The following is a 24,320-nucleotide window of genomic DNA, read 5'->3' on the forward strand; positions in this document are numbered from 1 at the left end:
CATAACGAGTATGACAGAGATCTGATCCTTTCAGCGTTCTGAAACCAACATCAGCATGGCTTTTAATACACCCAGCAGCTATTGGGAGTCACCCAGCATAAGAGCCTTGTAATGACATTCATTTCTGCAATACAAACTCCTCGGATAGGGGTCTACACGTACCACACCACTGATGATATTCTAGACATAGCAGATGATGGATAAACAAAAGTTTATATAATTTTATCGGAGTTTGGTGCGCAGGAAAGGAGGTTTACCAAGGACAAATGGTGAGGACATCTTAGGCACATAAATGTGAGTGAAATGCTCTCTAAACTTATATTCAAGAGAACGCTATTTAAATTACCACTAATTAATTCAATTTACTTCTTCTTTAAAGGTTTATGTTGTTGATAATAATATTGTGCTACAGCAAGTCCTATCCCAATAAATTAGAATTTAACAACTGTATATTATGTCAGAGCCCAGCTAGTCTAACACTGAACCCAAAACTAAATGTACCACAGTCATCTAACGCCCAGAAAAATTCTCTGCTTTGAGAGGTAACCTGAGTCTGCCCATTTGCTGATAACTGTGTTCCACAGACTAAATCTGATTTTCTATCCACATACCAAGTCTTCCTATGTCTGATAAATATTTAGAGAAATCATGGTACGATGTTCAAATCCAGGCAGTCTAGGCATGCGTCCTGAGTTTCCATGTCAATAACCACAATACATACATAGTTCATCATATTGTTATCAGGGGTAAGTAGGTAATACACACAAAATGTGCTCAGTAAAGATGGCTATGGTCTACTAGTATAGTTTCGAGGACTAAACACGGTACCCAAAATGTTACTTTTATCAACTTAGTTTCTCTCTAGCCCTCTATGTTTTTGAATGCCAACAAAGGTTATGTTGACTTTTTTAGTAGTTGCATTGTGCTTATGCTCAATTAAAACCTGAGGCTTTTTTTCTTTTTTTTTTTTTTTATTTTTAGCAGCTGCTCTCAGTTTGGTTTCACTTATCACAACTTTTTTTCTAATTAAATGCAGGACTTTATCCTTGATAAATGTTAATTCATCATCTTAGATAACAGACATTTTTAAAACTTGATTCTTTCACCCAGTGAATCACTAATCTTTACTTCTTTACTAGCTTTGTGTCATCTGCAAATTTAGTAAGCAAGTTCCTAGACGTCTTCCAGGTAATTGACAAAAGTGTTGAATTGGACAGGACCAAAAATAGAACCTTATGGAAAGTTCCTAAAGATCTCACTGCAAGTTATCAACTAATCTTCCTCTTTTGGATGTAATCAGCTCCCACTTCATCTAATTACTATCATTCAGCCCATGCATTTCATCATTCCCTGAATGATGTCACAGGAGACTGTCATATGTTTTTCTGGGAGCAGGATATATCTGTGTTTGTGACACTCCCTTTAGCCATCAGAATAGAATTCATCAAGAAAGGAAGTGAAGTTTATTTAGAGGATTTGGTTCTTGTAACCCTAAATTGGCTTATGTGGCCAATTAAAGCCCTTAAAAAGAATGATCCTATATGGATGGCATTGGGCAAGTCATTATCTTCTCTAAAATTGTTTCCCTTTATTTAAAAAAGGGAATACTGCACTCCACTTTTCTCAGAGACCATGATATTTTTAATGCCAGAGCTTACTTTAAATATAAAGCAACTTATATATTGTCATGGCCCGTTTGGTTAAAACAAGATCAGTATTTTAGTCAAACAGCCAGACCAATTTTTTATGACAGAGCCGACCATAAAGACCCCAACACTGTCACTATGTGTTTAAGCATCCCACATGCCACCACGTCCCATTTAGCATATAAGATATTTTAAACCTTTAAGGATTCATGTCAGCTGAGCATGTGTGCATGTGAGTGTGTGTGAGTGTTGGTGTATGATTGGAAGAGACGATCAGCTATCACAGTCTCCCAGTCTCCAAGCTGCATTAGTCATTTTTAGCACCATGATGGAGAATGGTGTGAATGTGGTAAATTCAAAAGATTTCTCAAAACTTGACTGTGCAGACAGATAACTGTTAGAGTGACATTTTCAGTACAAGTGAGAAAACTGATCCTTCTGGGATCTCTAACTCTGAGTGCTTTAAAGGAGAAGATACAAGACTAAACCCATCCTCCTACACTAATCATTTCAGGAATAGTTTATCTAAAAGTAGCAATGCTAATATAAGGGAGTGAAGAAGTCAGTCAAACTGCTTATTTCCACCATATCCCATTAGCAGCCAGATCAGTTTTCTCACATGCATGAGTTCAAGCTTACCTTTCGAAAAAAATAACAAAATAGAATTCAGTGAAAAGTGACATCTTAGTTATGGACATGCAGATGATTGAAAGATCCAAAGCAAAATGTCGAAGAGTAAAAGGATAATTGGGCAGAATCAAGAAGTCAAGGAATGTATCCTCTTGTCTCTGTTAGTCCTTCCTCTTAGAATTCAAGAAGGGAGTAAAGAATTTAGCTGTTTGATTCCCATCAAGATCATTTTACGTTAAAAATGTGATCTTTTAAAATTCTCATTTAAATATCTGTGATTATTGAGACCACTGACAGCCATGTCAGCATGAATCTCTGAGTCGTTCTTGAAACAGGAATTTGCAGTTGCAGTAAACTTGAAAGAAAATATTTATGCATCTGGGAAGCTTTTTAACTGGATTCCATAAGTGCATGCTTATTTTCTCCAAGATATGTTTCTTCAAATTCATATCAGTGCCTCAGGTCCAGCTTCATCTGGGTTTTGAAATGAGATTTTTAGACCTATGAGAAGAAAATGGCCTGCTACCTCATAATTTGTCTTTAGCCAGGCCATACTCTACTTGTCTGTCAACTGGTTTAGTGCCCGTCAGTGCTCCTGTGGCTTACTTGGTGGGCCCATAACAATTCTCACAGGCAAATCCTTCTCATGGTCTTCAGTCAGAATTAGATTCAGACTCTTCCTTGTATGATAGGGTTATGTATCTTAGATAGAACTGTTCTACACCCTCAACCTTTGGCTCCACGGAGACCTTTGAAGCTGCTCAGAAGCCTCAGCCTTCATGACAATATCAGGGTAGAGTTCAAAATATCTTTCAGACAGTGGAAAGAACTCTCCGTTGTTATTGGCTCACAAGAGATAGAAAGGGCAGGTCTTTGAGTCAGACCAACCTGAAATTCAACTTTGTCCTTAATAAGCCGTGAGATCTTGAGCACATTACTTTTCTAAGTCTCAATTTCTCCTTCTCTAAAATGGTGTCACTAATAACCTAACTTTCAAGATTTCTATGAGGAATAGAGGAAATAAATGTAAAGCACCACATTTATAAAAGTACACGAAAGGGGCGCCTGGGTGGCTCAGTCGGTTAGCATCTGACTTCACCTTAGGTCATGATCTCACGGTTTGTGGGTTCGAGCCCCGCCTCAGGCTCTGTGCTGACTGCAAGCTCAAAGCCTGGAGCCTGTCTTCAGATCCTGTGACTCTTTCTCTGACCCTCCCCTGCTCATGCTATCTTTCCCTCTCTCAAAAAAATAAATTAAAACATTAAAAAAAATTTTTAAGTGCTCAAAAGTAATGATTTGATTGTTATTGTATATCCACAATATACAATCAAACAGTTAAATTCTTTACTCCCTTCCTGAATTCTAAGAGGAAGGACTAACAGAGACAAGAAGATACGTTCCTTGACTTCTTGATTCTGCCCAATTATCCTTTTACTCTTCGACATTTTGCTTTGGATCTTTCAATCATCTGCATGTCCATAACTAAGATGTCACTTTTCACTGAATTCTATTTTGTTATTTTTTTCGAAAGGTAAGCTTGAACTCATGCATGTGAGAAAACTGATCTGGCTGCTAATGGGATATGGTGGAAATAAGCAGTTTGAGTGGGATCTCAGCCTTTTCTAAGTAGGCTAGGATTATCATAGGTAAGATGACCTGGCATGGCACTTCAATAATTCTTCAAAAAAGAGTGTGTTCCATAAATGCAGATGTCAGGTGTCCTAGTCAGCTTTAATTCCAGGTCCATATTGGGATGACTGACTTCATGGGCCCATGTCATTACTAGAGCATAGAAAACTTACAGGTCTAGATAGAATTAGATATACTGATGTTCACATGAAGAGTGCCTGGAAGTGGTGTTGAAGTTGACATTAGAATGGCAAATGGTATTTGGCTTGGTGAGGATAGGAGTAAAATACTTCCGGTAGGGAGTATGTATACCAAAGCCTGGAAGTAAAAAATCATAGGTGCATCAGAAGAACTAAAAAATTAGTAACCTGGGGACACCTGGGTGGCTTAGTTGGTGAAGCATCTAACTCTTGACTTTGGCTCAGGTCATGATCTCAGGTTTATGAGATCAAGCCCTGTGTAGCACTCCACACTGACAATGTGAAAATTGCTTGGGATTCTCTCCCTTTTCTGCACAATCTTTCTGTGTCTCTAAAAATACATAAATAGTAACCTGAAAATAACATGAATTCATGTTGAAGAATTAGACAGAAGCAAAATTATGCAGGACCTTTGGCTTATAGGAATTTTTTTAAAAACATGAATGCAATAAGCTGAGTGACATGATCTATTTGTGTTTGAAAATCATTATGGAAAAGAATGGCTTGGGGGAAGGGTACAAACGAAGTAACCCAGGCAAGTCTAGAGTAGTGATGAACTGGGAGAAAGTAGGCGAATGAAGAGATATAAGCTGATATTAGAAGTAAAGTCAATAGTGCTTAGTGATGGTTTTTATAAAGTCAGGATGTGGGAGGATGCAGGAGAGAGGAGTGACATCAAGGAAGCATCCAGATTCCGCCAAGAGCAGCAGAGTGGACAAAACTTCCATTTGCTCAATGAGAATCTAAAAGATAAACAGATTAGAAAACTTGTCATCTATTCATTTTTTAACATTAATTTTATCATACCTGTAAGACATCCAACTAGAAATATCTAGAGTTCAGAAAAAAAAGAACTGGGTTAGATATATAAATATGAGAATCTTTGGCACAAAAATAGCATTTGAACCCCGAGAAGTGAGTAAAATTACCTAGTGTGAATATTGAGAATGAGGACAAAAAGGAGCTCAGTATCTAGACATGAAAAGCCTTAGTATTAGAGTTTAGTTGGAGGAGGAATGGCCTGCCAAAGAAAGAAAAGCAGCAGCCAGAAGAGGGAGGGAGAAATATACAAATATATACACACATGCATGTATATATATGTGTATATATATGCATGTATATATATGTATATTCCTGTTTTTTCGAACAGCAAATGGTAAACTGCATAAAATCCTACTATGAGATCAAGTAAAAATGAAGAATAGGAAGTATCTGCAGGTTTAGCAACATCATTATCACTGGAAACTTTACAAGAGTCATTTCAGTGGTAAGAAAGAAATGAAAGCAAGTTTGGAATAGGGTGAAGAACATCTAGTAAGTGACAAAATAAAGGTATCACATCCAAACAACTTTTTGAGGAACTTCGCACTAAAAATTTAAGAGTTAAAGTGGTATCTCCATGTGCAAGTGGGTAGATTTGCCAGATTTAGCAAATAAAAATACAGAACACCCAGTTACATTTGAACTTCAAGTAAACAATAAATAGTTTTCTTTTAGTGTAAGCATGTCTCGTGCAATACTGTGAACATACTTTACACCAAAAAATTATTTGTACAATATTTAGGACAAGGTAACCCTACAAAATAATCCATTGTTGTTCTGAAATTCAAATTTAATGGTGAGTCCTATGGGACATCAGGTGTGAGTTCGATACTTTTTTTATTTCCAGAGATGCTTGGGCATATTTAACTGTTGAAAACATCTGGTGTAGATGGAGAAGCTGAAAATGCAAGAGAAAGAAGAGAGATTGGCTTCTTACTGGAGGGTGGGTGCTTCTTTCCTGCACTAAAACAGAAGAGGGAATGAGGAGGTGTGGTCCTGGTGTTGGAAAGATGCCGACTCCGACTTTTCAAGGCTCTCGTTTTATGACATATGCAGCAAGCTATTCATGAGAGCAAAAGGGGATTAGGATGAAAATGAGGAGAGGGAGCTAAGACTGTGTTATCACAGGAGCACGAGATGATTTAGAAGAGGAGTGTGAAGAGGGCAGCAGTGTTGAAGGCCCCGCTGGTACTGGTCATCATGAAGAGCGATATCAAACTACCTACAGCACGATTTTGTCCAGTGATAGTCAAGTGTCCAATGCACTTATGAAGCTGCATTGTTATGTCTGGTAGATTTTAAGATGGCCTACAGACCACAGGAGAGGAAGGCAGAAACCATATTCTCAAACTAGAGTAATTTGAAGTAAATCTTCCATACGATTCCCCTCCAAATATGCAAGACGCAGGTGGATATCTTTTCAAATTCTGAAATAAACAAGTCTACATCATTAGCTAACTGAAGTTACAATAAGGAACAGACTGTACAATTAAGCACATATTGGGCAAAATCAGTTCCTGCTATATCCACGATATTATTTAAATTCAATATTTTACTAATTCCACTTAGAGGTTGACTTATAAATTCAGTTCACAAATACATATTGGGTTCCTACTATGTGCGAACACTGGCTAGATAGTGAATTAATAATACCACGGCTGATGTTTAATTAACAAGAAGAACCTTATAGAAATATTTGACACTCAAATTAATATCAGATATATTCATTTGACTAATGCTATTACAATTACAGTTCATAGCTAATGGCATTATCGGGCTATTATCACAAAGCATTACCTCTCTTCTAAAACTCATTTCCATGATAATTCATTGAAATCATCATGAGAACACAGTATCTTGATGGGTTTTTACCTCCCAGTGCTCTTCAAGAGAATGAACTCACCTTTCTAAGAAAGCCTGTTATCCCAAATATCACCCATGCTCATTCTTTTTGCAGATCAGGTGAACAATGCATAGCGCTTTCTCTACAATTTTGAAAGACACAGTGTCCCTTCTTGCAAACAGCAACCTAACTTCATTTTTATCCACAATTCCCAAGAAGAACAAATGCAAATTAAAGTCTCCGTGCAGACATTGTTAGGCAAGCCAGAAATCGAGTACTTGCAGATTTGGGGCCCAACCTCAGTTCGCCCATTCAATCAACAAATAATTATTCTGTCTCCTTTACACGACTTCAGGCAAACAGTTCAGCCTCTCCGTGCCTCTGTTTCCTCGTCTGTAAATTGAGGACAATAATAATTTGAGTACCTATTAGGCAAGTATGAAAAGGTGGTAGAAAGCCAGAGTTAGAATATAGTTGTTAGATATTATTTCCTTCAGGGATCATGAAAATTAATGTGTTTTAAAAATTAACTCAGGTAGGAGAGCTATGAATCTCAAATGAAGCATTTAAATCAGGTTACTGAAAGGAGGAAGGAAAGAAATTAACATTTATTAAGTGTCAGTTATATGCAGACCTTGCTATATGTATTTCACAAAGATATTATTTCATTAAATCTTCACAACAATTCTTTGGAGGTAGATATTTGTAGCCCCATAGACATGTAAGAGGAAAATGAACTCGGAAAGTTACAGAAGTTGTCCAAATCTGACAGCGGTGGTGGATCCCTGACTCCCAAGCTCTTTCCGCCCCATGGGGTTTGTTTCCCATGGCACAGAAGTACATCCGCCCTGAGAATGACTGTTACATGTTTGTAATTACATACCTCTTCACACATTATGAAGTGATAGATGTGCCTAAGATAAAGTAAGCTATAAACCCATTTCAGTTTGTCTCCACAATTTTGGAGGCTTACCACATCACCGGCATGCCAAAAAAGAACTTTAAAAATATATCACCAACATCTCAGGGAACATAATTGTTCACTGTGCTCAACTCTAATTTTAAGAGATTCCAAAAGGCGCATTCTAATATTTTCAAAGTTCCATTACATTCAAAATAAAACAGTAGTTAGTACAAAGAGGAAATATTGACTCTTCCTCCAAAAAGACATAACAGAAATCTGCCTTTAATCAAAAGCAATATGCTGTAGCCCTTAAAATAATGCCATGTATATTTGAGATATTTGGTAAATCTAGGATTTCAGTAGGGAATATAGCGACATATCACTGAAGTGAGTGAATCTTAGGTTTCAGAATAGACTGGTTATTGTTACTTGGGATACTATGATTTCCAAAATAATATCTTAGGACAGGTTTATAAATAACACATAACTTGTGAGATACAGCATCAAGGCTGCTATTCAGTACTTCAATTGCTTAAAGAAGAGTAGGTTGTGACAGAAAAGCACCCTTTTCCATTGTTTTATATAATAAACCAGAAATGATTTTTAGAAGTCAAGGTTTTCCAGAAGTATGCCTGCTGAAGTCATTTTAAAATATATTTTTTTTTGCTGTAAAGGTAATATATGACAAAATAAATTCAAACTATAAAGAAGGAGGGGAAAAGACCAAAAAGATGATGGCAATTATTATTGGGGTAAATTTATTTTCCAATTTTTTTTATCTGTGTGCATGTGTGTGGAGGGTATTAAACATGTATAGAGAGAGGTGCTTGGGTGCTCAGTCTGTCGAGTACCCGACTTCAGCTCAGGTCATGATCTTATGATCCTGCAGTTCACGGGATTAAGCCTCACATCAGGCTCGCTGCTGTTAGCCCAGAGCCTGCTTCAGATCTTCTATCCCCTTCTCGCTGCCCCTCTTCTGCTTGCACTCTTTCTCTCTCTCAAAAACAAATAAACTCCAAAAAAAATTATATGTAGAGAGAGTTTAAACAAAATTGAGGTCTGAATAACTCCTGAGGAATGCTCAATAAAAAAATTATATCAAGTTCCCACTTTTTTCCCCTTTTAATATATTGTATCTTTCCATGTCATTTGAAATTCTAAAACAAACAAACAAACAAAAAGGCTCTTTTTTTTCCCCCTAGAATCCTGGAAATGGAATTAATCATTCAATAAAAATAAATATTTTAAAGGCTATCATTTTCTAAAAGGTTGCATCAATTATGCCCCCATTGTGGTAGAATAATACTTGACCCAGTATGTTAATTGCAACCGTATTTTGATCTTTGTGAATGATTGGCAAAAATTATATTCCATTATTAGCTTAATTTGTATTTTTCAGAATGGAAAATTGAAATTTTTAATGGATGAACACTTTTATCTTTTCTCATTCGTGAAATGTTTGATCACATTCTTTGCCCATTTTTCTTTTGGCCTCTTTGTCACTTTTTCCTACTGATTTATATGTTTTTAAAACTTTAAAGATATCAGTTAGTCAAATTTATTGCTAATATTTTCCTATTTTAACTTAACATTTTAATTTCATAGATGAGTTTGGTTTGTACAACTTTTGCCGATATATGTAATCAAACCTATCAACCTTTTTCATTGTGATTAATATCATTGCCTTTATCTATGGTTATGGAAATTTTAGTAGTCTAATATTTTTATCCATGTGAACTTTTTTTAATGTTAGGTAAACACTTATTTCCTTCAGATAACCAAATTTCACAGCATAACTTGCTATTTGTTGTGAAAAGTTAGTAAACCATAAATACTCCACAGCCATTGGATAAGTAGAATGAAAATAACAGTAATATACACTTTAATATATTCTTAGTTCTTAGGCGATCATTGGGCTGTTTCAGAGCTGTCTTTCTATTTTGTTCCTGTCATCTGCCTCTTAATTATAGCTTAGTGTCACCCTTTTTTTAATTATTATGACTTTATAATATATATTACATATCAACTATTGCTAATCATACTTCTCCTTATGGTTACTCATCATTTGTAAAAATTTTATTTCCTATAGTGTACATTTCCAGATGAATTTTAAAGTCATTTTATCAGTTTTCCCCCAAATCCCATTTTCATTTTAATAAAATAAGTAAAACTTGTTAGCTAATTTAAAAAATAAAGCTTCTAGGGGCACCTGGGTGACTCAGTCGGTTAAGCAACAGACTTTGGCTCAGGTCATATCATGGTTCTTGGATTAGAGCCCTGCATTGGGCTCTGTGCTGATGGCTCAGAGCCTGGAGCCTGCCTCAGATTCTGTGTCTGCCTCTCTCTGTTTTCCTCCCTGCTCACACTCTGTCTCTCTTTCTCTCTTAAAAATAAATAAAAGATTTTTTAAAATTTAATTAATTAGTTAATTAATTAAATGAAGCTTTTATAATATTAGTGTTCCCTCTAACTAAATAACATAACTTTTTTATTTATCCAATGTTAAAAAATTCAGTTCTGTTAGATTTTCTTTTCTTCATCTATGTCCTGAACATTCCTTGTTGGACTTAATTGTAGGCACTTTATGCTCTTTTTCTTTTAGCTGTTATATCCTTTTCCCTCCTTACAACTCACTGAGATAATAAGTATCATATAGGGGGAGTATTAACTTCTTAAGATTTCTTAGTAAATTTATGAGAGTATTTCAGTTTATCTTTTTAAGTTTACACCAAAATTATCTAATCTTAAATATAATTTTTTTTAAATCCTTATTTCCAATTTTAACTCTGATGCTTTACACCTTTATCAGGACAAAGAACTTCAGAGCAGTGTTAATACCAGAAGACAGTCACATTTTATCCTGTTCATAATCTTAATATAAATGTCTCTTATTTTTTATTAAGCATATTTGTAGGTTTATAAAAGATATTCTTTATCATAAGGCAACGTCTATTTGTTTCCTAGTATTGAAACAAATCAGATTAAGTTTTATTAAATGCTTCTTAAGCAGCTCTTGAGATCACCTCTTGATTTTCTTACTATTCCTGATATTATAGTATATTTAATTAATAGATTTCTCAATATTAAATCATTTTTACATATGTGGGATAAACAATAGCTGGCCATCGCAATATTTAATGGTCCTTTTGCTTTTCTAGAAAGATTCTGGGGAAAGATTCATCTCTTCCATGAAAATTAAAAGGTACATTCAGGATGTATTATCTCTTTTGAAAATAATTCTTTGCAACTTTTCCCCCACTGTTTCTTGCCAGTAAGATTTTATCTTTTTTCTTGGTTCAATTTGGACAATTAAGGTTTTCCTAGATAATCATCCCATTTCCATAATATTTTTTTACATTTTTTAAATTCAATAATTAACATACAGTGTTATATTAGTTTCAGGTGTACAATATAGTAATTCGACAATTCTATACATTAGTCAGTGCTCATTATGACAAGTGTACTCTTAATACCCTTGACCTGTTTCACACATTCCTCCCGCCCCCAACCTCTCCTCTGGGAAACATTTGTTTGTTCTCGAAAGTTAGAAGTCTGTCTTTCAGTTTGTCTCTTTTTCCTTATCCCTTGTTTTTGTTTCTTAAATTCCACACATGAGTGAAATCATATTATTTGTCTTTGTCTGGCTGATTTATTTTACTTAGGATTAGACCCTCTAGAACTATCTATGCTGTGGCAGATGGCAAGATCTCATTTTTTTAAAAAATGTTTATTTATTTTTGAGAGAGAGAAAGAGAGAGACTGAGTGTGAGCTGGGTAGGAACAGAGAGAGAGGGAGATACAGAACTTGAAGCAGGCTCCAGGCTATGCACTGTCAGCACAGAGCCCGATGCAGGGCTTAAATTCACAAACTGTGAGATCATGACCTGAGCTGAAGCTGGACACTTAACCCACTGAGCCTCCTAGGTGCTCCTCATTCTTTTTTATGGCTGAGTAATATTCCACCCTATCCATAATGGAATATACATACGTATATACCACTTCTTCCTTATTTCATAAGATTTTTTAAACTAATATAGCATACTTATAAATATTGTTATCGCCTCTGACTCTTTTATTATGTATTCTTTTTGGATTTGTCAGGGTTCTTGTTGTTACATTTTTCTGCAATGAATCAGGCCGTAGAACTATTAAATCTAATATACTTTAATATACTGATTTTTTGCTAACATGTTTATTTTTTCCTTTGACTTTCCTTATAATTGTCTTATTTGTTTTCTTGGGTTCTTTTGTGCTGAATATTTAGTTCATTTATTCTTATTCCTTAAAACTGAAAAAGTGTGTGCCTTTAAATGTGCCTCTGAATAGAATTTATATCTGTATCCCTAAATTTGTAAATGCAAGTTCCTCATCGTTTCATTTTCAAATACTTCGCAGTTGTGGGTTTTATTTTTCTCATTGACCAGTTGATTATTTAGGAGCAGTATATTAATTTTTAGGAAATTTGGTTTGCTATTGATGTTATTTAAACTTCTATAAAAGAGTATTTTTTAACTAAACAATAGCATAATCTTTATTAAACTCATCAATCATGTTATTTATTATATAAATATATTCTCTACATCATTTTCTTTTTTGCTTATTCTATCAAAAATTGACCAAAATGTGATACACTCATTCACAAGAATTGCTCTCTCTGTTTTTATCTGTTTCCAACAGACTTTGTTATGCTTTCATTACTTAAGGGATGCTCACTGACATATCTTCAGTTTGGACTGTGCTTTTTATAAATATAAAAAAATTCTCAGTGTCCCTTTGACATGATTTTTCCTTTGAATTCAACTTTACCTGAAATTAGTATTTTTTATTTTTTAATTTTGTCTCTTCCTTATGATTTCCTATATTATTACTATTATTATTATTATTAGTTATTTTAACATTTCTCATTTCTTCTTAGGAGTATTTTTTTGTAAGTAAAACTTGTAATATGTATTACAGTCACTTTTCCTTCTTCATATTGACCTTTTTTTAAATGTTTTTTTTTTATTTATTTTTGATACTGAGAGACACAGAGCATGAGTGGGGAGGGGCAGAGAGAGAGGGAGACCAGAATCCGAAGCAGGCTCCAGGCTCTGAGCTAGCCGTCAGCACAGAGCCCGACACGGGGCTCGAACCCACGACTGTGGGATCTGACCTGAGCCAAAGTCGGAGGCTTAACCGACTGAGCCACCCGGGCGCCCCCATATTGACCATTTTTGTATTTAGTCATCCCAGTAGAAGAGATTCACTGACAAGCAGTATTTACCAACTAAGAATGTATGTGGATTCCCTTAGCCTGCATCACTTTCCATATTTTTAATAAAGTCTTCTGTGAAACTGCCCCCATTAAAACCCAAGTAATTGGAAAAGCAGACTGCTGGGCTGGAGTGAGAATCTGACACCAATTTCTGACTGTCCAACCGTCTGACCAAATGATGTGACTGTAAACTGGTCCCAAGCATACATGACTATTGGGCGCCCCCTAGAGCTCCCATTCACCTGTAATGCTTCTCTTTGGGAGCTCCGCTACCTGAAAGCAATGTGCCTTGACTCCATGCTCTCACTACTTCCTGTCTTACAGTTTAAGGGAGTCATACTCCCTGATGTAGCTTAGAGGCAGAGCTACTTGGTACTGGGTGCTGATTAGAATGGAATACGGAACTGCTCCTTCTTCTCCCCAAAACTGTAAGCATGCATCAGAGCAACAGCAGCTACTACTATTCTGTTTAGAACTGACCTTGAATTCTGTGTAGGGGCATGTTCTCATCACCTCCTGTTCATCTGGTTAGTTGGGGAAGGATCCTCAACCTAAGTAGGATAAGATGGCTGAAAATATGACCCCTGACACTGGAGAGATGGGCTGACAGCAGCTTATTAGTCAGACAGACTCACAAGTCAGGGGAAAATGCGTCATGCAGGGCCATACGGGGGCTAACTTGGGAACAGAGTAACAAAGGTCTGTGGAGGGCAAGCCTGGTGGTAACAAAACAAGGAGTGACTCCTGGATCTTGCAGGAGGATGTGACTTCTGTTTGCGTGATGTTGAGGTCTGAGAAGGAGGTGGAAGGTTCAGGGTGAGGACCAGTAGCAGGCAGCTGGTCTGACTAATAGGGGAGCTGGCCAGGCCAGGCGAAGGAGCCCTCCCAATTAGTTGGGGAGTGTATCTAAAAGAGCAAAGAAATATGTGGTTAGGCTTTTGGGGCCCTGTGAGGCTCAAAGACACAACAGCAGCACATGAAATTTGGGGCTTTATACTACAAGGCATAGTATGGGACAGGAATAAAGCATACTCTTCTTTCATATTAGTGACTTTGTGCTGTTTATAGTAACATAATCATAATCCTATTTGCATGGACTTTAGTAGTGCAGCTGTAAGTAAGGTAAGGGTTCTACTGAGCAATGCCTCAGTTTACCTCTCTGCATCTTCACTCTTTAATCTGTAAAATACAAGAACTAGTCTAGATAATTCTATAGTCTTTTTATCTCTAAAATGATAATATGATAGAAATAGAAACATTTCATTTAGTATCTATAAGGTCTAATACTCCAGAGTAATTACCTGTTTGCCTGTCTCTCCTACTAATCTATGAGCTTGCTTTCTTAAGCAACTTGAAATGCTCATTTTATGATACATGAAAATTTCTGAACAAATGATTTTCCAATTAATGAATAAATCTAACTGAACAAGAAGCATGTGGAGAACTTCTGAACCATGCAAAATATTTTGTGAGTGTTCCACTATCCAGTGGTCTCACATTCATGACTAACTAGCTGGTTATTCTATTAAGGTACTTAACTCACGTTCACTGTATCACGTGTGGCACTGACTGTCCACCACTGCGTATGCAGCACATTCTCTTCTCATGTTGTCAACCTTCCTTACCTTCCCAAGCTAAGATCTGGAGAAGTTTAGTGTGTTCCATTTTAGACCTAAAGTCTTCTCTTTGTCTCCTTTGGCAAGGATGCCCCAGATTTCAATCAGCTAGTAGAAATGTCAGGTGAAAAATGGCACCGATGTGAATTACGACAATAAAAGTTTATAAGCTACTAAAATAAAGTTATAGTACCTAAGAGCTGAGTCAACTGACAATGTTAAATGGAACATTTTACAACCAGTCCTGGGATAATGATAAAGAAAAAATGGCACACCAAACATGAAGAAATTTCTGACAGGAAATGGGCCCGAGATCAAGTTCAGGCTACATCTAAAGTGTGCATGTATGTGTGGGGATGATCATCTAAAGTTTATGGGGCGCCTCCTCTGTGTCCAACCCTTGACACCTATTATCTCTTTAACTTCTCATAACAGCTCAGTGAGAAAGGTGTTGTCATTTTAGAGAGGAGAAATCGAGGCTAAAGTGGTCCATTGGTCAAATACCCAAAAACAGAATTATTAAATAACAGAGAGCAATATTTGACTTCAAAAGTCTCTCCACATCCAAAGTCCATTCTCTTTCTTTATCAGTCTATATAAAGAGATAGCTCACACCCAAAACTATCTCTTTACTCAGACTGGTAATCTCTATATAAATAAAACCAATTTTAAGTTTCATGAAGTATCTCTCTCTGTCCAACTTGATGCTCATGTGTGTTCCATGCTATCAATTCAGGTGATCGTTCTCCTTGCCATGGAGCCCACCACATAAATTAGCTACACAGGGAATGTAAAATTATAGCCAAGTAAAGCAAAAATATGGGACCAGCATGAACATCAGCATTACGAAGTTGAACGTCCTATTAGAAGGACAATAGAAATGTTATCAGGAGTTTGAACAGGTGATGTGGCAATCTTTCATTTTATTTTTTAAATAACTCCACTCACAAAATGTTTTGTGTTACTCATAAATTCCCACTGCCTTTCCCTAACCTTTCTAGCATGACATCCTCCTGTCACCCCACATGCCCATAATTCCAAGTCACAGCGCTTCTCATTTGTGCCCACCAGTGTCCCCAGTGACAGATAGCGCAGCTCGTGCAGGGGGGCTGGTACTATATCCTGATTGGCTGGTATTTGCTGTAACTGCACAATTTTTAGAAATATTATGTTTTACTTTTAAAGATCTTACAAAATTTCTATTCTTCTCCCTCATCTGACTTTGTTATAATATAAAGATAGCCTTTTCAATTACTTATTATGGACCAAAATTCATGCTCAAAGCAGAATACGTCATGTTAATTCTGAGGCTTCCCACACTCTGTACAAACTCTTCTTACTCTAGCCACAGAAACACGGCGATAAAATGGTTTAAACATATCACATGCAAAGTGCTGATGTGAAATGAAAAGGACAGAAATATGATTGCGATATTAATTCAAGAGAAATAAGGAAATAGGACTGTTTGAATAAGCTTAGCAGGGGGGTTTAGTTCTTCCTGAAAATACTGGGATGTGATCTCACCTTACTTTGACTTCCACCCCAACGACCCCTGTACAATCAAATGCTTGGTTTCTACACACACACACACACACACACACACACACACACACACACAGAGGGCTACACAATACCCAATAGAGAGACACAGAGGGAAACTTTCTGTGAAACTACTCGTATCAGATGAAGGCATTATGTCAATACGGCAATACACCATACATTTCTATCGTAATGGAACACAAATTAATAAACCTGGGAAGTAGAACTTGCCAAATAGCTTTAAACTCAATACCAGATTTCAATTATGGGTCCAAGACACAAGCTAATTTTCATGGTTGGTCCATAGTAATAATCATTGTTAAATGACAGAAGAGAAACAGCTTTAAATGCGAAGTGGCACAATTAATCACAGCTGTCATACTTATGTACTTGCTGACTATCAATGCTGAACAGAGCATTTAATTCAAATCTCATTTAAAAGTATGCACTGTCAAGGGAGAGGCCAAGAACCATTTTCTAGTTCAGGAAGCAACTCACAACCCATGTGCCAAAGATGTTACTGAACATCAAGTCTATCGGCACGTAGACAGATTACACTCATCCCACACCTCTCTTTACAACCTATTTTAAGAACGTCTATAAAAAAGCAAGAAAATGCCAGAACCTTGGCATCTAACTGCTCAGAGAAGATCAATTCCTGTTCTCATAATGCATAACTTTTTTTAGAAATACTCGGCCCATTCAGAATTGCCACAGAACTTAAGTTTTGTCCATGATGTTAGATTTTGTCTTTTGAACAATCTTTTTAATATTCTGTACTACTATGTATCTATAATATATTTAATATTAAAACCCTACTGTTGTTTTGAAAGTACTGCATAAAAATAAGTGTTGCCTATGTAAGACATTGTTTCAATATAATATATTAAATAATAATATCTCAAACCCACTGGAGGAAAATTGAGTGTGTGAAAATAGAGATGGGACACATAGGTATAGGATGGATTTGGATATGGAAAGAGACAGAGAATTATAGCAAAGATTCAAAGCAAAGGTTAAAACTTAGGAGCAAAGTAAGAACAATTACCTTGAATCCTAAACAGTTTCATATATACTGATGTAATAGTTTTGTGTGTAACAGTTTGACATCATAAGAAAGTAGGGATATCTTATTTAGAAGAATTAATTTGAAGGAATTACTTATCAGGTGAAAAAAAATACCTTCATGTCAACTAGAGGTTTCAAGTAGTTTGGTCAATAGGGTCTGTGATATTAGAATAAGGTAATACTAGATTTGTCTAAGTTGTCAAAATAATGTAACATCTGGCATCTACATCTATTAGGTCACTAACCTTATAATTAGAACTGGCTGTGGTAAATGTTTTACATTTATTTAATGTATAGTTAGTGAACAATTCCTACATGTCAGGCACTCTAGGTACTAGATATACAAGGATGAATAAGATATATACATGGTTCTAGTAAATTAGCATAATCAGGGTTACTTTTATAGCCCAATTCTTCTGAACCTATATTGTGTTATACAAGTTAAGGGTTTTTGACCTCCGAAATATTTGTGGCACTTTGCTTGTTATTTTACTATTAATTACAGAATTAAACGAGTTCTGTCAATGAGTTTCAGATGAGTTTTCTGCTTTGTAGATATTATTGGAGCGAATAAATCTCTATGAATAGTGGAATGATAAAATATTCACAGAAACTTACAACTCTGCAGTTGAATAACAATTACATTTGTTCCAAACAGGCAATTGGTTTCCAAACACATTAAACAAAGGCAATTTAGAAAGCTTCTTCTTCTTTTTGGCATCATTAACGTTGTTGAACGTCCTGGGATTCTGGAGTATTTCACATAGGTAAGTGTGTGGTAAGATGAGCAATTTCTGAGCCCATGAAATATTGATCTGGGAACCGTCACTGGGCCAACGGGAATCCTGTATGCCATGACTGGACAAATTAGCATATTAAAGAAATTTAACAGATTATTCAGAGCAAGAAATTTCAATTTAGACTTCACTTTTGCCATTGATCCTTATAATAAAATAGTGCTTTACTCGATTCTAAAACATGTCCTGAAAGAAGATATGTTTTCTCCACTATATAGTACCACTTTAGAATTAGAAATAACCATCTTGATAATAAGAATGAATGAGTCATTATCATTAAAAGCAAATATCATTAAACAAATAGCTAGAAATCTAATGATGCTTAAGATTTGGATTCCATTCAGGCCTTTCGATCAGCAGTGGCCATTTCAAGGTCAATAACGAACTGCAAAATCATTTAGTCAGTCACGTGAGACCAGTCGGTGGCTTCTTACGTATCATCTACCACCCCTCCATCGCCAGCCCACCTCTCTCTCTCACTGACATACTTTTGGGTGACTCTGTACTTTTAAGCAAAGCATCTAACCTCTCTGAACCTCTGTTTTTATATTTGTAAAATAAAATCAAGAAAATCAACATCTTGTGGGCTTTAGGGATATGAATTTTGGTAAAGGGCTGAGGGCAGTATCTGCCACGTTGTGGAAACTAAAGAGATCTTTATTTTTCTCACTTCTATTCACTTAACTATTTAGTCCTATTTTATCTCATCACTGTACTTCTCCCTTGCATAAATCATCCTCTTATTCATTGAATAAGCCTCTGTTGGAACACCCATCATGTGATAGGTACTACAGAAAACTAGAAGGACACGAAGTCAGTAAGGGAATAAATGTTTAGTGCCAGGTGTTCCTGCTTTCATGGAGCTTATGGTCCAGTATTAAAGAGAGGCACTTAAATTCCATGCAAGGCAGATTTAATGACAACATCATCAGTCTTAATGGCTCCCTGAATTTTTAAATGTCTCACCTTCCAAAGTTATTGAATTGACCCTTCACAATATAAATACCTATCTCATTCTTGGATTGAAAACCAGATTAGCGTATCAGAGAGTCTTGTAGCAGGATCCAATGGGAATGCCCTCAGCTTTGGAGCAAAATAGAGTCATAATGAAATCTGAAGGTGAAGACAAAGCCTCTTGTCATTGCCTCCAAACACACACATGGTGCTCATCTTCAGTTCTCATAAACCCTGCGCTGTTTCTCCGTTTTTACATTTTCTCCCACTTGTAAGATCTGACCTTTGTGTTTTCATAAAGTAGCTTGAAAGGTAATTTTTTGAGTCAGCCCAGTTGAATCCTCTTCCACAACTTGGCTTTAGAAATTTCAGCAAGCTATTTAACTTTGCTAAGTCTATTTCTTCAATTGTAAATGAAAACAGGAAGAATAGTAATTGTGCCATAAAGTTGTTGTGAGGATGAGTAAATGCTCAAAAATGTTAGCAATAGGGGTACCTGGGTGGCTCAGTCAGTTAGATGGCCGACTTTAGCTCAGGTCATGATCTCACAGTTTGTGGGTTCGAGTCCCACATCAGGCCCTGTGCTGACAGCTCAGATCCTGGAGTCTGCTTTGGATTCTGTGTCTCCCTCTCTCTCTGCCCCTCATCAGCTGGCACTCTCTGAACTCAAAAATAAATAAACATTTAAAAATTGTTAGCACTAGTAATAATAAGGGCCTCATACTTTGCCTTAGGCCCCATTCTTCCTCCTTTCTAATTCTTCTTCTAGGCTCATGCAGAGGGGTGGCCAAAATGACCAGGATTATGGGCTAAATTCATGGAAGAACTAACACTGGAACCAGAATGTATTAGCTCAAGGATTTACTCATTCATTCATTCATTCATTCAACCAATATACTAAGCATTGTTCCAGGCACTAGAAAAAATAGAACTGAAGACAGCAAAGTACCAATCTATATGGAGCTACTATATAGTACTCAAATTCAATTATTTAAGTGTGATTCTTTCTGTGTGACTGTTGAACATGTGAGTTACTACAATGAAGTGAAAGATGGTGGAGTGGGGTGCAGAGAAGGGAGCAAGAATAAAATTGGACAAAGCACCAAATACTAGAGGAAACAAAAGTGGGGAGGGACTAGAAGATTTATTGAGAAATAAATCTGATTCCAGCAAATCTTCTCTTTTCCCTATGTATTCTTTTCCTTTTTTTCTGTTTACTTTTTTAGGGAAGGGGAGAAAAAATAAAAACAGGATAAAACAAAGCAGGAAGTGAGGAGACTAATTTTCCAAGTGTTGAGCTCTATCTTGGGCAGCATGCAACACACACACAAATAAACTTATCTAATCTCTACCACCTCCTTGTTCCATAAGTTTTACCACTTTTTATAAATAAGAAAAGTAAAGTGACAACCTAGGTAGTAAATTGACTAGGTTCACACACCTAAGATTCAAACCCACACGTGTTTCTTTATAAAGCTCATACACTTTCTCCTACAGCATACTGTTTCTAAGTAGACAGAAAAGCCCACTACCTACTCTGTGACAACCCCATGACCCTGGTAGGTAGGGAAGAAATCCATACCCACCATCACCTGTTGATCAGCCACTCCACTGGGTGTCACAAAGCAGAAGAAACGAGAGTGGAAAATTTGCCAGTAGAGAGCAAACAGCTAAAACCAACTACATTAGTGCAAAGTCACACATTACCCTGGGTATCTATTGCCCATCAGGGTGGGATGGTCCAAGCCAGAAGTTATGCAACAAACCATATGAAACTTATGGCAGGAGATCAACATCTCTAGTAAGGAATGAATGATTCTGATTTAGTTCTATACTGATTTTGATTGTCAAATACTAACAAACAGTAAGTATGTGAAGAAATGGGAGAAAATACAGGTGTTCTAGAGATAGTGTTATTGAAACATATTATTTATGAGTCAGTGTTTGATTGCAATAAACATTCTATCACAATTCAATTTTTACCAAACCCAGTGGGGTTCAGAGCAACACAACTGTGGTAAATCAATCAAAAACAGAACAGTCCCAAGTTATTCTTGTCCCTAAAGTTTTTAGAACAGTGTATTAATTATTAAACAGCATCTTCACCAATATATAGGTGATGTTAGGTCTCTGTTGGCATCTGAGGGTACCCCACCTTGAATTTTATATTAGTGTGACGTAATCCTAGTGTAAGTCCTAGAACAAAAAGAATCTTGAAGGGTCACTGGGCTAACACCTAACTGAGTACCATGAGGAATTATCTATGAATATCAGGCCAGATTTATTTTTAATTTGTAGAACAAACAAACAAACTACAACAAAAAACCTGTCTTCTATCTCTGTCTTAGAGTCTTCCTCAATCAAATCTAAAAGGAGCAATGGTAAGATGTCATACCTGAGGCTCTCCAGGTTGGGGGTGAAAAATGTAGATAGATGAAATGTCCTTCCCTAGCTGAACAGTATAGCATAAACATCTCTCTAGTGCTGGATACAAATATGTATGCCACATTAGACGCTGAAATAAATAGATATTACAGATGTTTTAGGGAGGGGGGGCAAAAGGGTATTTGTCTTTATGACAATACCACTGTCTCTCCAAGGTTGTAAAACACATCTTAAAGTGGATACCATTGCCCTAATTTTGTCAATGATACCAGTAGATTTTTGTGCATAAACGGTCACAATTACTGAAAGCAACATAAATCTGAGACAAAAGACCACTTATTCAAGAATATTCTTACAGTTATTTTTAGCAATATACTGAGAGGGGGAAAGAAGGTAAAATTCACTTTGGAAACCTTTATAAATCAGAAGTGATGTCTGACCCCAGAAGTTTACATGTATTTATGATAAAATTGAACTTATAGTCCATATTCACTTGTTGATTCAACAAATATTTTTAAGCATTTCCTATGCACCAGGCACTATGAGCACAGCGGTGAATAAAGCAGTCTAATATCCCTGTCCTCCTGAAGCTTACTCAGAAGCATTTGTGTCTTTTTTTTAAACATTTGTTTGTTGGGTTGTTTTTTTTTTTTGAGAGCGAGCATGAGTGGGGGAGGGGCAGAGAGACAGCGGGACAGAGGATCTGAAGCAGACTCTTGTGCTGATAGCAGAGAGCCTGAGGTGGGGTTCAAACTCAAGAACCATGAGATCATGACCTGAGCTGAAATCAAAAGTCGGACACTTAACTGACTTAACTACCCAGACACCCAAAGAGAATAACGTGTCTTTAAAAGTAGTGTGCTACAGGGAGAAAAGGCCAGAATCTTGAATAAGAGAGTTCTGGTTCCCAACCTAGGGTCTGTCGACCACTATTCATATGAACCTCAAAGAAGTCATTTAACCTCCTGAACTTTAGTTTCCCTCTCTGTGAGATGGGAATGATTTCATCCTTCCAGGGTTATAGTGAGAATTCACTAAAAGCGAGGGTGGGTATAGTGCCCAGTCATGGTGTCTGGCAGTTAGAAGACACTCAGGAAAACCAGGTGCTCCTTGGTCAGAAGTAAAGGTATGCATTCTAGAAATGTATTCATGGATTTCTTGTTTGACGATGGTGTTTTCCACATAGGTTCAACACGGAATTTACCAAATCTCCTGTGCACCTGAAGTATTTCATGAGTCCTGGCCTCCATGAGAACTGCAAAGTTGATAGATCTCAGACTTTCCCTGTCTCCCTCCCTTAGAGTCACTGCAGGTTGTAAAAGAGCACCATCTAAAGGTCCTTATGAGATTCCTTAATGTGTCCTGGAACTCCTTTTATAAAGACTGTTCTGGTACGCAGTGCTCTTAAATAATCATCACTGTTGCGCCCGTATCTATGGGCCCATAATAAAAGGTAGACAAGCACAGGAAGAAAGCAAATGATTTATCAAGTCATCTACATCTGGTCCTAAAAAAGGCTTGTTTTCTTTCTTTTTTAGGTATTGTAATCTAAATCATTTTAATGTCCAGAACATCAGTGGAAGTAATCTTGAAGAAAAACTTCTCCTCCATGAAAAGTCTCGGAAATTTTATGGCAGCACACAGGAATTTTCTTCAAGTATTGATCTTTGGGAGACAGCCCTATGAAACTACATTTGACTCTACCTGTCTTATGAGCAAAGCATTCATTGTTTTCTTCAGCTGAACACCTTATACATTTTAGTTTAAGAACTAATAAGCATGGGAGTGACTTTATGAATACTATCAGTGTACTTGATTTATAAAGACTAGTGACTCCTCTGGTAAACTATTATGCTTTTGCATTAACACATTATATATTATAATTGATAAAGTAATTTCAAAGTCTGTGATTCCTCCATGACAACAAAATGATAACTTTCTATACATTGCAATATTTTACAACTTTTTACAATGATGGTTCAGCCATTAAAAGCAATAATAATGATATTTTTAGTTTTAATGTGTCAATAGAATCAAAATAATAATATGTTAACACTCTTCCTTTCTATATATTTCTTGAGCACTTATTACATGCTAGACCTTGTGATCATATACTGTCTATATCTGACTAAATAATAAATCTATACATGACTCTACTATATTTGATCTTCATATTATCCCATCAAGATATGAAGCAAGGAAATTTTCTCTGAATTAAAAAGCAGTGTTATCTAAAACAGAGGCCCTTAACAAAGAAAGAACATTCACATTCTGAAGAAGTTATAAAATAAAGGAAAACGATGGAATGATTCTGATTTCAGGAAAAAAGAAAATCGAGGAAGATTAAGTGAATGTTGAGAGAGTGAGGAATCAAACAGAGAAGTTTAAAGGGAATAATGACACCTTTTTTGTCTTCAATGCTTACCAATTCAGACATATTCAGAAAATCGTCTTCCAAAAGACATAAATCACATTTATTCTTTGAATAAACAAAGAAATGTGGAAACTCATATAAAAAGTAATAAACCAATATCAAACAAACTAATGTCCCCTATCCTTGTAGCAATGCTTGTCAAAGTTTGGCTCAGGATCACCTGCTTTAGCAGAATCTTTCTGGCTCCTACCAAAGACTGCTTTAACCCAAATTTTTTTCCAGGAGTCAGTGGGTTTAACAAACCCCCCCAAATCATTCTCATGCTCCTGAAGCATGAGCGCCACTGCTTTCTAGGACAGTTCACAGCGGATGGGATAGGTGGGCTTGTCCGCTGATTGCAAACGATTCTTGAATTAAGCAACTTCCCTTGTGTGTACGTAAAATATTTTAGATCTGTAGAATAAAAGATTTATTCATCTTGATTAGATATGATATGCATTTTTAATTGCAAAAGAACAGCTGTAAAGCACCAGCTGTTTCTCTTACTCAAACAATTTTTTGTTTGCTCGTTTGTTTGGAGGACAAATAAAAAGAATAGCTCTTGCAGACATAAATTTTTGCCCTGTAACTTTTCCAAATCTCTCCCTCTCTCTTTCTCT

At 36.4% G+C, this 24,320-nt stretch overlaps 1 protein-coding gene across 1 annotated transcript in view; it reads left to right on the plus strand.

Moving 5' to 3' along the window:
* Window positions 1-22,973, plus strand: part of SLC15A5 (solute carrier family 15 member 5) — an 82,071-nt gene extending 59,098 nt beyond the window's left edge. Inside the window, exons 8-9 of the mRNA XM_029954701.1 lie at window positions 17,810-17,918; window positions 22,826-22,973. Of these exons, the coding sequence (XP_029810561.1) occupies window positions 17,810-17,918; window positions 22,826-22,973 (257 nt within the window). The remainder of the gene's footprint in view (window positions 1-17,809; window positions 17,919-22,825) is intronic.
* The last annotated feature ends 1,347 nt before the right edge of the window (window positions 22,974-24,320 follow it).

The sequence above is a fragment of the Suricata suricatta genome, chromosome 10, assembly GCF_006229205.1.
Source record: "Suricata suricatta isolate VVHF042 chromosome 10, meerkat_22Aug2017_6uvM2_HiC, whole genome shotgun sequence".
Lineage (NCBI taxonomy): Eukaryota > Metazoa > Chordata > Mammalia > Carnivora > Herpestidae > Suricata > Suricata suricatta.